This window comes from Danio aesculapii, chromosome 7 (genome assembly GCF_903798145.1).
Source record: "Danio aesculapii chromosome 7, fDanAes4.1, whole genome shotgun sequence".
Lineage (NCBI taxonomy): Eukaryota > Metazoa > Chordata > Actinopteri > Cypriniformes > Danionidae > Danio > Danio aesculapii.
In genome coordinates, this window is record NC_079441.1 from 55,296,842 (window position 1) to 55,311,621 (window position 14,780).

At 35.8% G+C, this 14,780-nt stretch overlaps 1 protein-coding gene across 1 annotated transcript; it reads right to left on the bottom strand.

The window, feature by feature from the left end:
- Positions 1–321: 321 nt before the first annotated feature.
- On the bottom strand, positions 322–14,035 carry LOC130232350 (cytochrome P450 7A1). Its single transcript, XM_056462199.1, has 6 exons — positions 13,839–14,035; positions 12,098–12,338; positions 8,236–8,831; positions 5,807–5,931; positions 3,313–3,491; positions 322–1,212 (listed from the first exon to the last, which is right to left on the bottom strand). Exons 1-6 carry the CDS (start codon positions 13,916–13,918, stop codon positions 919–921), a joined length of 1,515 nt encoding a protein of 504 aa, XP_056318174.1. The 5' UTR covers positions 13,919–14,035; the 3' UTR covers positions 322–918.
- Between the last annotated feature and the right edge of the window lie 745 nt (positions 14,036–14,780).

A 14,780-nucleotide genomic window follows, 5' to 3' on the forward strand; every position in this document is an offset into this window, starting at 1 on the left:
TTTTTCTGTCCTTAAAATTGTCCATAATATAAGTACATTCGGATATGACCTTAATTCTTTTGCACCATGCGCTTTAGACTTTGCGCCTAAACCATTATAATAGAGCCCGTAGTGTTGGTTTCATACTGATTGCTTTATTAAACAATATTTGTTTTCAACATGCACTTGCTGCATTTAAAAGTAGACACTTGAAGCTTTCTATAGATATATGTCTCATGTCTGTGTGTTGTTTTCTGCATTATCAGGAGAAGACACCCGAAAACGCGTAGGCCTTCTTGGTTGCTGACTCCAGAGGGTTAATGGAAAATGTAACTGACGTCATTGATATTTAACAAAAATGTTTTATTTAATTGCTATCAGGCAGTATATTGTTGTGTAACTGAATTATTAGGCCCATTTAAGCAAAATTTGTAATAAAATAATTTTGCATATAAAGTTTTGTAGAAACAACCAATTGAATCATTATTTAACATAGAAAAGATTTCCATTCCACTTTTTCTCTAGGCTAAGAATATCATGGTCCATGTGTACAGTTGAAGTCAGAATTATTAGCCCTCCTGAATTATTATCCCCCATGTAAATTTATTCCTCAATTTCTGTTTAACAGAAAGAAGAGTTTTTCATTTATAAACATAATAGTTTTAATAACTCATTTCTAATAACTGATTTATTTTATCTTTGCCATGATGACAGTAAATAATATTTGACTAGATATTTTTCAAGACACTCAGCTTAAAATGCAATTTAAAGGCTTAACTAGGTTAATTAGGCAGGTCATTTCATAACAGTGGTTTGTTCTGTAGACAATCAAAAAAAATATTGCTTAAGGGGGCTAATAATAAAAAAGCTCTGCTAAACATCAATTGGTAAATATTTGATCTTCTTTCATTTTGTATCTTTATGCTCATTTCCTGGTGTTCATTGTTTTTTTCTGAATCTGAGAAGGACATCTTGTGAGGGTGGCATTATACCGAGGCCTGCACGGGCACTGTCTTGAACGAGGGGGACATCAGGGTCCCGGAGCTGCAGATCATAATGCCAGAGTGTCAATGCCAGGAACAGTTTAATCTCATAGACAGCGAAGAAACGGCCAGGGCACTCGCTAGCACCAGAACCAAACGGCATCAAGAAATTCCTTAGTCGTCGGCCAGATTTGTAGAAATTACTCTTTGGTTGACCATTCTCATCCAGAAAGCGGTTGTATTTGAACTCCTAGGAAACAGAAGAACATTGTATTTGCAAGTTAAAGAATTGTTTTGGCTCTAAAATGAAAATGCTCTTATTATTTTGCTACACTAGTGTCTTTGGGGGGCGACGCAGAGGCGCAGTAGATAGTGCTGTTGCCTCACAGCAAGAAGGTTGCTGGTTTGAGCCTCGGCAGGGTCAGTTGGCGTTTCTGTGTGGAGTTTGCATGTTCTCCCTGCATTCGCGTGGGTTTCCTCCGGGTGCTCCGGTTTCCCCCACAGCCCAAAGACATGCGCTATAGGTGTATAATGTAAGCTAAATTGTCCATAGTGTATGAGTGTGAATGAGTGTGTGTGGATGTTTCCCAGAGACGAGTTGCGGCTGGAAGGGCATCCGCTGCTTAAAAAAACATGCTGGATAAGTTGGCGGTTCATTCTGCTGTGGCGACCCCCGATTAATAAAGGGACTAAGCCGAAAAGAAAATAAATGAATGAATGAAGTGTCCTTGGAGCTTTGTATGATTACAATTGAAACACATACAATTTTTTTGACAATGTTTCTTTTTCTGGACTTTAAACACCTCAGAGAGCAGCAGGGTGACGCAGTGGGTCACACAATCGCCTCACAGCAAGAAGGTTGCTCATTCGAGTCTCCGCTGGGTCACTTGGCATTTCTGTGTGGAGTTTGCATTTTCTCCCCGTGTTCGCGTGGGTTTCCTCCGGGTGCTCCGGTTTCCCCCACAAGTCCAAACACGTGGTATAGGTGAATTGGGTAAGCTGAATCGTCCGTAGTGTATGAGTGTGAATGAGAGTGTATGGGTGTTTCCCAGTGTTGGGTTGTGGCTAGCCACTGCGTCGCTCTTATGCTAGTTTTGTTAAATAAAATAAGCAAACAATGTAAATGAAATATGACAACAACACGCTGTGGTGCCAGAAACTTGTATTATTGTCCGCGAAGTCATTCATAACGGAGATTCATTCAAAAAAGAATTGCTCCCTCTGTTAGATTGAGAAGTGAAAGCAGGAGAGAGGGTGTGTTTCAGAACGGATTAGTTAGATCAGATTTAACAGGGAGGAGGATAATACATTTCTATACATAATACATTTTTGCTCTGAATGGCCAGTTCTCCACTGTGCCTTGGTCCCACATTCATTTGAAAGGAGCACTACCCTGTACTAAAATGGCGGCTCTATTGACGCATTCCTTCCAATAGACAACAATAGCGCAGACGAGGTCTAATGTAAATATCTATGGGTACCCTATAGGTTTAATGATATTATGCTGCACTTGAAAATACAGTCCACAAGTAACTATGTAACAGTGATGCGTATTATCATTGCACCTACTGCAGCCATGGTACAGCAGTAAAGTTTCTTGATTATTACACCAGAAAGAAAGCATAGTTCCTAGCCATATCGGCCTAGAAATTATCATTTCATTTTTATTTTTGATCAAAAATCGCTCAAATTTTTTTGAGCGATTTTTTATCAAAAATAAAAATGAAATTATATTTTCTAGAGATGCAACTGGTCTAATTTTATTAAATGGTTTATGCTAAGCTAAGCTAAAAGTGCTCCACCAGACATGCACGTTGACTGAATGGATTTAAAAAAATGGTAAAACTTAACTGTTTAACTCTATGGGAGCCAATTTCATTCATTCATTTTCCTTTAGCTTAATCCTTTATTTTATCAGGGGTCACCACAGCGGAATGAACCGCCTACTATTCCAGCATATGTTTTATGCAGCGAATGCCCTTCCAGCCACAACCCAGTGGAAACACGTACACATACTTGCATACACACATACATTCACTACAGCTAATTTAGTTTACAGCTAATTCACCTACAGCGCATGTCTTGGGACTGTGGGGGACACCGGAGCACCCGAAGGAAATCCATACCAACACAGGGAGAACATGCAAACTCCACACAGAAATGACATCTAGCCCAGCCGGGACTCAAATCAGTGACCTTCTTGCTGTGAGCCGACAGTGCTAACCACTGAGCCACCATGCCGCCATACAAATATGTACCTTTTGAATGGGTACCACTGCAGTGACAGCTTTTGTATCTTTATTTCTGAGATTGAACAACAGCAAAAATGGACACAAGTTTGTACACCTACTGTGGGGTTGGGGTAGATTTCAGGATCCAAGTGTAAGAGCTGAGGGTAAAGAGCAATGTAATCTCCTTTTCTTATGGCAGCTGTTTGATCAGACTCCAGTGTCAGAGTGAAGTCATCACTGGCAACACGTATCATCATGGAGGCACTAGACAGACGGAGAGCTTCTTCTATAATACTTTCTGAAAAAGTAGAAACATCATTTAGATATCACATGAACATTTAATTAAAAAAAAGTATAATTGAAAACATTTTAAAACTAAAAACATAAGTACAATTCTATTAAACATTAGACTAGATCACACAAGAAAAAATACTGTTGCTAATATTTAAACATACAACAAGCAGTGTCTTATTTTTTATCTAATATCACTGTTATATAGCTTGAGAAACCAAATGTTAATTTTGGTATTTTTGTTAATTGAAATTTAAAATCATCAGTTAAATATCATTCAGTTTCCCTGAATGATAAAGAGTCTTAATGGCACCATCAATGCAAATAAATGACTTATTATTGACAGCTTGTTTCACTACTGAATGAACCAGCACTAATGAACAAATTGTCTGAATGATTTAGTGACATTCATAGAGTCAAACAAATGCAACCACTAATTAACCACCCAGCCCTAGGTGTGTTCATGTGTAGTTATGGTGCATAAATACAAGATTTCAGCTAGTAAAATAGTGTTCACATCCTTTTAGAATGCATAATTACCACTTGTGAACAGGAACTTTTCTGAAAGCTACGACTAGTACCATGTGATCACTGCACTTTATGCAGAACCAGAAAAGAATGGTGGCACTTCTACTAGTAAAATGTAATCTTTTTCCAATGTAGATATCTGTATACAAAAGTAATGTGAACATAAACAATAGACATATAGCAGTTATAGTAAAATTATGGTCATTATGACCTCACCTAAACTCAGCATAGCACTCAGTATATTAGATTGTTCAGGTGTATTTGTATAGGGCTGGAGTAAAACTCTGCAGAACTGTTTCTTCAAGACTGAACTTGCCTGGCCTTGATGTTTAGTGATTTATGTCTCAGGTGTACTGCTTTTAGATTTACCTTTGGTAAGTATGGTTTGAATGTAGAACATTTAAGAGTTTTAATTTATTTGATTATCTCTGATGGGGACCAGATAAGAACCACATAAGAAGATTTTCAGGAAAAAAAAATCAGTTGGTTGCAAAGCTAAGGCTGGCAGAATAGCTGTTGTTTAGGAAAAAAAGATGACCAGCAGTTATGTTTACAGGGTATCTGCGGGGTCTTAAAAGACAAAAAAAAAAAAGTCTTAAATCTAAAAATCCAAATTTTAGGCCTTAAAAAGTCTTAAATTTACTGAAAAATTGTGTTGTAGGTCTTAAATCTTTATTTAAACAGGTCTTAATTTTCCTTGTATTGTACCCAATATGGCCAAAACTCATACAATCACCAAGAATCTATCTCAATAAAACTTTAAACTTTTTTATTTAAAAAGGTCATTTTATAATTAAAATTAAAATTATGGTTTGATTATTTTCCTTACAATACCATTTGTTTAAAAGTTCTCCATGTATTTACTGCTGAGGACAACAACCTGGACAGACTGTTGTGCATAGATTTAGTTTATTATAGTTTTTAAAACTTTTAAAACATTTGTTCATTCTTTATATTTAAAAAAAGTTTATGTAGGAAAAAGTAAAGCTTGCTTTTTTTTACACAATATTTAAAATTTTTAGCTAAGAAAAAATTAAAAAATATTTTAAAGTATTATTGTACTATTAAATGTATTCATTTTTTTTTTGTTGATAGGTCAAATAAAAATCTTTTCCATCTGGGCCATTTGAAAAAAGTCCTTAGCCTTTATCCCTTTATGAGTCTAAAATTTCATGTATAATGGTCTTAAAAATGTCTTTAAAAGTCACTCTGTGGAACCTGCAGAAACCCTGGTTTATGATTTACTCTACACTACTTTTTATCTTTATTTATGGTCTGAAGATGTGGTTCTGAATTAGTGTAGTCAGATGTTGTATTTCAAGACCTCTGTCAGTTTTTTTGTCCTCAAACTTATCCTGTGTGTGCTCAAGGCAAGCCTTAAGGAATATTTCCTCCTGTTATGTATAATTGTAAATAAAATGTGTATGTTTATTAAAATTATTGCTGAAGCAAATGATCAGACTTAATCAAAGATAACCAAAACAATTGTTTTCAAGTTGATTAACTTGCAAATATCAATTGTTCATCTAAAGAATAACAATGTGCACTAGCAAAATAAACACTGTAAATCTTCATTTCAAATAGATTCAGCATTCACCTTGGGTGTTTATATTTAACTGTGAATTGCCTGAACTTTCTCATTGGCATGGTGTTGGAACTAACATACCTTAAGTAATCATGATTAGGATTAGTCCAGGGTAAGACAGGAGTTCAGGATAAAACATAGATTAAACATGCTTTCAGGAATACCCCAAAACACTGTGTTGGAGAAGATTGATCTAAAAAATCACCTACCTAATACAGTCATAGAGTCCAACTGATCTTTAGAAAGGTAGACTGTTTGATCCTTGCTGTTTAATGATTGACCCGACAAAACCCTGTTGACTTCTGTGCAAGCAGCAGTGAAAGCATCAACAGATCTGAAGGTCATAAAACATAAATATATATGCATGTACACGCATAAACACTTCAATTTACATTGCATTCATGTGCTCTGTGGTTGTTAACAGACTTAAAGTGAAGAGGTTTAAAAAATATATAACAATAATAATAATAATATTTATATATTTATAATTATGTGTGTGTATAATATTTATGTGTTATTAACAATACAAATTTTGAATGTGCTAGAATTTTGGACATCCTACTTTCAAGCCACCAGAAATAAAACTGGCATGAATTCCACATGTGCAAAACTCCCGTTGAATCAAAATGTTAAAATGTATGACCTGAGATGGATTTCAATACAATTGTAAAAAAAAAAAAACACATTTAGGTCAATCAAACATTCAGAATGACAGCATAGTCTGTAAAAATGCAATATTTCTATGATGAAAGAAGGTCTTAACATGTGACTAGGATCAAAAATGAGTTAGATTTTTTTGTTTACTTCATAAATCCTATGGCAAAACTATTAACTTTAAAGCAATGGAGCCACCATTAACAGTTAATTATGGGAGCAGCATGATTGTATATTTTTTAGAAAATTATATTAAATTAACATTTAATCTGAAAATTGCAGATGTACCTGTTGACGTGGTTTTGAATAAATGTGTGTCATCCACGTACAGTAGAAATGATAGTCAACATCAAGAGGTCTTTAAAGATGACAAAGTAATAAACTTCAAATGCTAAAATGGAAGGGACCAATACAGAGCTCTGTGTGACACCAGTACAGATAAGATAAACCTTCAATTGATAAGCATCTTAAAGGGGTGGTCCAGGGTGTATTTTTAAGGCTTGGTTGTGTTTATAAGATGCAAAGCAATGTGTACTCATGCTTCATTTGTAAAAAGTCACTTTATTTTTTCACATATCTTTGATTATATACTGCTACTCAGCTAACATGAAACCGACTGTCATATTTCCTAGTTCCTCTGAAAGGCCCGCCCTCAAGAGGCTCTGATTGGTCAGCTAACATAATGTGCTGTGATTCATGGATCGGCTACACATCACCAGGAAAAGCGCCATGCACCTACAAGCATGCGCTTTTGAGCTGTGTAATTACCGTCAGAGCTGTTAGCCATATCAGTTTGTGCCTGAATTAGACAGAAAATGACAAAGAGGACACAGCTGAACCTCATGCCTGCTCTTTAAAATGAAATCTGACAAGTGTCTTTCACATATATTCAGAATAAGCATGTGTAAGTGGTATGAAACGTTCACATATCTTTTGCGAGTTTGTTATTTGAGATGTAGAACGCAGGGAAAGCGGCCACATAGAGAGACACTGCAACGCTGGTGAAGATTGTGTGTGTTTACAGTGGTTTGATGGATAAATACGAATTTGTAGCTAAATTGTTAGCGGTGTCAAACAGCATTTCCCGTTGTTTACGCCTTTGTTTACATCCTTGCTACAACATACCATTAACACTAGACACTATGCATGTAATAGATCATTCTTAACAACAACAAAAATACTGACTGGTTGTGGCTCACAATCCAAAGCTTTTGCTATTATAGTTGGTGCTGCTCCTTCTTTGAGGAGTTTTAGCTAAAAGATTCTGGAAGCTGTTCTTTGTCAAATGCTTTATATATATATATATATATATATATATATATTTTTTTTTTTTTTTTTTTTTTTTTTTTTTTTATAATTCTCTGGAACATAATTAAAATTTAATTGTAGGCACTTCTCTTTTTGTGTCGAGTCCTTTGGAAGCCCGAAGAAGCTCTGTGGAAATAGCAGCATTTGGACACCATTTTAGCTTTCTCTGCTATAACATTACAGCGCCTCTGGCCACGCCCCTTTACTGCGCAGGGTGTATGTGTGTGGTGAATGCACATAGCCTGAAGCATTTGTGATCTCATTAACCCAGATGTATTTTTTTGTAGACCTCAAGCTTTGTTCGCTGTAGGCTTTGCTAAGCGAACTAAGCTAACTGGAGATGTTGTTGCTACATTACACATAAACTAAAGTTTAAAATATGATATCGTAGTGGACTACCCCTTTAAAAACAAAATTTAAAAACAGAAGCACTGCTAAAGCTGATTTCAAACTGATGGACCCCACAGTATGACAATAGCACAAAAGTTTTTAGACAGCTTTATCTTTCTACCTATTAATGCTACTAATACTATGTACTATTAGTCCCTAATAACAAATATAGCTAGATAGTTTAACACATTTCATAGTGAGTAATGCTGTTACATAATTTGACGTACATTTTGACTTTGTTTCACTGTCTACATTAATTATATATCTATATGATGTGCCGACTTACTTCAGTGTGTAGTACAGGCTCCAGAAGGCAGCAGGCAGAGTATTAGCCTGAGACGCCCATAGCATGCACACGTGTGTCCGCGCTTTTCCAGTTTCGTCCAAAAGCATGCGGTCAAATGTGTCCATTCTGCGCTGAATCAGATCTGAGATGCATTTCCGCCGATGAAGCTCATCATGAAGCAGATCCTCGGCTAAGGCTTCCCTTGCTCGCCATGCTTTTGTACACAGACCAATAGGAACTCCTGCAGCCAGTAGAGGGAACGCACGATCAAACACCAAAAAGTCTTGTGTTGCTTTTGGCATGGATATTCTGTTGCCTGATATGCCACTCTTCTGAAGAGAACTTACGTCCTCCTTTCCAAACAGAGTGAGAAAGCCTGCCTCAAACATGATGCGGTTAGTGAAACTCTGAAGGCCTTCTTGAAGCCAGTCATGTTCATAAGGTAAACATTGCTCCAAAACTGTCTGCAGGTTGCACAACATGGACTGGGTTAAATGCTGCAGCGACGGACCTTGAAGTGTCTGGCGAAAAATGCTGTGAATTTCCCTGTAATTCCCACTCAATCGGGGGGAGTTAAAGTCAGCATGACCAAAGACCTTAGATAAAGTAAGAAAGAAAAGACAGAGTATTATAACAGATATACAAAAAATTGGGTAAAACTATTAAAAGTATACATTTACCGTGATATACTGTACACTCATGATCAGAATCTTAAGGCCAGGGAAACAACTACAAGTATTCACATTTTGCACTGGTGGATTGTAACTAGGTTATATGTGCTGCTTTGAAAGACCGAAAGAAGAAACCTGAGCAAGTGATAAAAAACTAAAAAACCAAATGTGAATTCTTACAGCTGTTCATCAACTCAGCAAATGTTTAAAACCACAGACCAATAAAAGCCACAACAGAACCACAAGTATTCATAGTGAGTAGTTCTATCATCCTTCTTGATCACTTTGTTTCATTGCTTTCAAGACTTTTTATGATGTGGTCTTACCCAGCAAACAATGTTGTGTTTCATAGATGTCTAATAGACATCTAAACGTAGACAGCTTGGCTAAAACAGGGCTAAACTTGGGCTATCAGTGAAAATCTATTAGACGTCTAAGAATAGCCTAAAACTAGACTAGTGGTCAAATAGACAGATTAGACAGACTTTATATGTGAAGTCATTCTTTTCTGATTATTTGATGACTAGTCTAGTTTTGGGCAATTCTTAGACATCTTTCAGATTTCCACTGACAGCCCAAATTTAGCCTTGTTTTAGCCAAGACGACTATGTTAAGACGTCTATAAGACATCTATTAGACATCTTTTTTTTTTTTTTATTCTTGCTGGGTATGGTTATTGGGATGCTGTCAGCATCAGCAAGGGTCTTATTCTGGGTCGATATTTGGCCTATGTCTTGATGGACAGCACATCTCCTCCAACTCAATGCAGATTATTTTTTTGGGAGGTCAACCATTTTACTTTTTTGTCTTATAACTGTCAGGATGTTTTGAGAAATGTAAAATGACTGTCTTACTGCTTTTAAAGTTGACAGCGATGGTGTGTTGATCAACAACCCTGCCAAATTCAAAGAGACAAATTCTTTTTGCGTTTGCCCTCAAGAGCTCATGACATTGTGAATGCATGAAGGACAATGACATTAAAGCCATATTTTGTGCTGAGATTTTAAAATTTTAAGGCTAAGGTCTTAAACTTTTGATCAAATTCATTCTTTGTCACTTGCTCCAGTTTCTTCTTTTGGCATTTTGAAGCAGTATTAACAACCTGGTTACCAGGAGCGGACTTAGTGATTTGCGGGCCCTAAGCAATTCCAGGTGTGAGGCTCAAAATTTGAAACTTAAAATTATCTTTCTATATCTTTTTTCTCTGTAGATTAGTTTTTTGCAAATAAACTGCATGTTAAAAACATATTTAACGTATAATTTATATATTTTAATATTTAAAGGAACCTATATCTTCTTAATATACAATTAAATGCAATAAATTCACAAGTAAAAAAAAAAAAACAGTTCACAAACTATGTACACTTAATTAGCCATTTTTGTAATTAGATTTTAGTATTATTGGTATAAACATATCGGCATAAAAGCATACCGAACTGTACCGTACCACTCCGTGGAAACGGGCAAAAAGGGTACCAAAAAGCAAACTACCGTACCAGTTTTTGCGTACCCTTTGCAAAGGGTACCTAGTATGACAAAAGGGTACCAAAATGCAGAGCTAGACGCGCAACTGAACGCTATTGGTTTACAGAGATATGTCACTAGCTCATGGACAAGCAGCAGAATGAAAACAAAGGAACCACCTTTTTTAAAAACACAGCCAGGACATTACATTGTTATAATATATACATATAATAACAAGACTTGGTTGACCCGAGCTCAAACAAATCTTGTCGGCGTCTTGATGAACAGCCACAAAGCCAAGAAATGTATGCTGTGTGTAGCTTTTCTGTAATTGGTAACATATCAGTGACTGTAAGGGTCTGCATGTGTTCATAAATGTTGCATTTACTAATTTATTTTATATAATCGCAGATGTTACAGTAGGCTATTTCGTACTCTCATTGATCTGCAGTTATAATGACATCATGTTCATAGAAAGGTTAGTAATGAACATTTATACAGAAGTATTTATGGGTGTAAAGCATCTGTGTTGTGAGAAGTGCTTCTCATATGATATGTGAACGACCTGTACAGCTTTACTTTGACATTTCATTGAGCCAGAAAGACGTCATCTGAAACTTTCTGTCCTACATGTACCCACCAGTCTCCACTCACCATTGGGTACCCCTTTGGCAGTGGAAACGCAAGCTTGATAAAGGTGACCCATACCTTACGGTACCACTCATGACCCGTTTCCACTGTGGAAATGGGCTGTAAGCAGCTGCTTTCCTCACTTATTGGTTAAGTCCACCCCTGCTGGTTACAATCCACCAGCGCAAAATATGAAAACTATTTTTCACATGGTCTTAAGATTTAGATCAGGAGTATATTTGTTTATTCATTTAATTTAAAATGAGTAACAGATATTTGCACACAGATGGTTGACACCACAGAGTTTCACTGAAAGATGATCTGACATTGATTATATTGTCTCACTATTGTGATCTGCCATTCCACATGACAAAAAAAACTATAATGGAGTTAGTAGGTTCAATATAGTGGATTGAAAATTTGTGTAAAGTACTCATGTTGAGTATGAGTTCCTCACATGCTTTGTCATCTTTAGAAGTATGAGTATAAAACCCTCTATAGTTTTGAACGATGTCTTACTCTTGTCAGTATTGCTATCATAAATATTTTATTAATGTGATGATGTCTGTGGAATGCTTAGGGTCAGCTAGATGTTACTGTGGCCTACACAGTGTTGGGAAAATTAAGGAGTTACAGTGGCTTCTAAATGCATTTAAGGGAATTGCCCATACCATACTCTCAGTGAGATACTATGTGATTAAAAGAAACACTTTACTTGTGTAACCCAGAGCAAGCTGTCTCACCAAGCTTCCCTTCTGGCACACAGGAAAAATGTGTTCCTTAGAATGTGATTTAAGTGAATCACAGCGGTATCTAGGGATGGGCTTTTTATGATGATCTTCAATTGGTCAGTCCTTTCAACAGGTGTGCTGTAATATGTGCTTCCTTAGTCTGTCACACCCAGAGAACCACAGGTACATAATTAACTTCACATTTCCTTAAAATGTTCCCAGTAGAGCTTTCAAGATGAAAACAACAAGAACAGATCTGTTCCCTAGAACAGCTTAACATGCAAATAAGAACCTCAGATACAGTTGAAGTCTGCTTGCCAAAGCTTGTTTTATATTGCCCCAACTCCAGATGATGAAGTCACTTACCCGTTGGGAAAAATTAATAGCAAACTTCTGAAAATCAAGGTTTTTCCCTTGACGGACAACAGACGAGAATGAAAAGGGGTCTGTGACAAAGGTAAAGTACTTCCCAGCAATCAAACATGTGAAAACATTCCCATGTTTTTTCTGAGTCTCTGTTAAAAAGCCTAAAGGATTGGCGACATAATCCTTTGTGACACCAATGAAAGGCAGCCAGCCAGTCACCAGTGGAGGCTCCCCCGGTTTCCTGCAAACAAAAGCAGACAGTAATAATCAGCATGGCCAGATTAAAAATCTCACACAATCATAGGACATTTAAAAAAATGTATAAGAAGCCATGGTGGCTCAGTGGTTAGCACTGTGGCCTCACAGCAAAAAGGTCTCTGGTTTGAGTCCTGGCTGGGCCAGTTGTCATTTCTGTGTGGAGTTTGCATGTTCTCCGCGTGTTCGCGATAGTTTCCCCAGGGTGCTCCGATTTCCCCCACAGTCCAAAGACATGTGCTATAGATGAATTTGGGTAAAGAAAATTGGCTGTAGTGTATATGAGTGTGTGAATGTGAGAGTGTATGGGTGGTTCCCAGTACTGGGTTGCAGCTGTAAGGACATCCACTGCATAAAACATATGTTGGATAAGTTGGTGGTTCATTCCGCTGTGGTGACCCCCAATAAATAAGGGACTAAGCTGAAAGGAAATTATTGAAAATTTTTTCCCTTTTTCAAATATTTTTCACAGTATTTCCTACTATATATATATATATATATATATATATATATATATATATATATATATATATATATATATATATACACACACACACACACACACACACACACACACACACACATTTTATCCAACTAGAAGAAAAGCGGTTTTGCATTTCTTAAAAAAAACATTTTAAGGTCAATATTATTATTACTATTATTGTATATTATTATTATATATTATTGTGTGTGCGTGTGTGTGTGTGTGTGTGTGTGTGTGTGTGTGTGTGTGTGTGTGTGTGTGTAGTGCTCAGCAAAACTGAGTACACCCTTTTGAAAGTGAAAATTTGTATCCATTTTTCAGTGAATATAGACAATATATTTTGCTGCATTTACACAAAGCAGTTTCATTAAATAATTATTTTAATTAAAATGAGATTCTGATCATCAACCATCTTTAGGAATAGATAGATAATTTAAATTCAAGTGAGTTGCAAAAAAAATAAAAATGTCAAAAAAATTGTTTTATTTATCTTGACTTTTCCTGTTTCTTAAAATTTGTTTAATATTTATGCCCAGCATATTACAGTAATGTGTGCGTACTAATTAAATTTTTGGAGTGTGATCTTAAGCTTTTTCGTTAGATTAGTTCCAGTTTTAGCTTTAAAATGTTATGTATGCACAAATATAATATTGTTGAGCATCCTATAGAGAATATACATTTAAAAGAGAGATCTGTGAGGGGTGTACTCATTTTTGTGGAGCACTGTATGTATATATGAATATTAAAACGATTAAAATAAAATAACATTTGAAATACAATACAAAATACACTAAAATACTTTAAAAAACATTGTTAAAACTATAATTCACCAGGAATCTACTGTATGTACTCAATATATACAAGACTTTTTTCCCTTGTAACTAACATTAATATTTGCTATATACGTGTAGTACGTGCCGTAATGTACATCTGCGCTGTAGTTATAAAAACGAATAAAAATTAGTCATCAGAGGCAAGTTAATGACCGAGAGTTCATCTTACCTTTTCCGTGTGTGACCGCATATCCACAATATCAAAAGCGTCAGGAGAATCGCGGCAACGGTGAAAAGAAAGTTAGTCATTTCGGGCTGTGTTCACACAGACCTTTTTTTCCAGAACTACTTTTTGAAAGTTGTGTGTTTCTCGACCTCGAGCTTCCTAAAGACTCGCCCCGGAGTTGTTGACGCAACGCCATGAACTCCCTCACTTTCGCTATCCAAAGGGAAAGGATGCGCTTCCTGGGGTTTTCCACACACAGTAGCCTACATTGCTTATTGTAGGAATTTGGCAATTTAAGCCAAACAGAAAAGGTATTAGATTTACATGACCAAGGGTTAGTTAAAAAACACAGCAAAACATTTTACGATAAGTAGGAAGCGTCATTTTTTATGTTTAAAATAGTAACTTTATAGGTAAACTTTAAACACTTTATGTGAGACTTAAGCCAATTGTTTTAATGTTCACAAAAATATATATAACATAAAATCTGAAATTACTTGGCTCATTTCTATTGATTCTATCACTGCACATTTAAAACCCAGAGCCATAATTTATATTTATTTATAGATTATATAATTCAACACATTATATATAGTACATTTATTATATAAATGTATACATTATAAATGTATACTATTATAGTAGGACTCAAAAAGTCAACACAATATGCTGTAGCAATCCCGTTGAGTAAGAAGCAGTTAGAAGCCTGGTTTCAGACATTTCCTGAGCGCCATTACGAAATAACAGCTGCAAATCTTTGTGATATACATATTCTTTTGTGGATAACTGTAATTAAAATTAATGTAAAATATTTAATAACTAATAATAATAATAATAATAAATAAATACATAAATAAATCCCAACCTCTCCAAAGTTTGTTTAGGTAAATCTCAAAAAGTTAGAATGTCATTCTAATATAAAAAGTTGATTAAATTCACTAATTT

What these genes read in the sequence shown, in the direction of transcription:
- LOC130232350 (XM_056462199.1), bottom strand. Translation starts at nt 13,918, where the DNA reads ATGACTAACTTTCTTTTCACCGTTGCCGCGATTCTCCTGACGCTTTTG. An exon ending in TGCGGTCACACACGGAAAAG is followed by an intron (nt 12,339 to 13,838) that starts GTAAGATGAACT and finishes TTTTGTTTGCAG; the next exon opens with GAAACCGGGGGAGCCTCCAC. An exon ending in GGACTCTATGACTGTATTAG is followed by an intron (nt 3,492 to 5,806) that starts GTAGGTGATTTT and finishes CTACTTTTTCAG; the next exon opens with AAAGTATTATAGAAGAAGCT.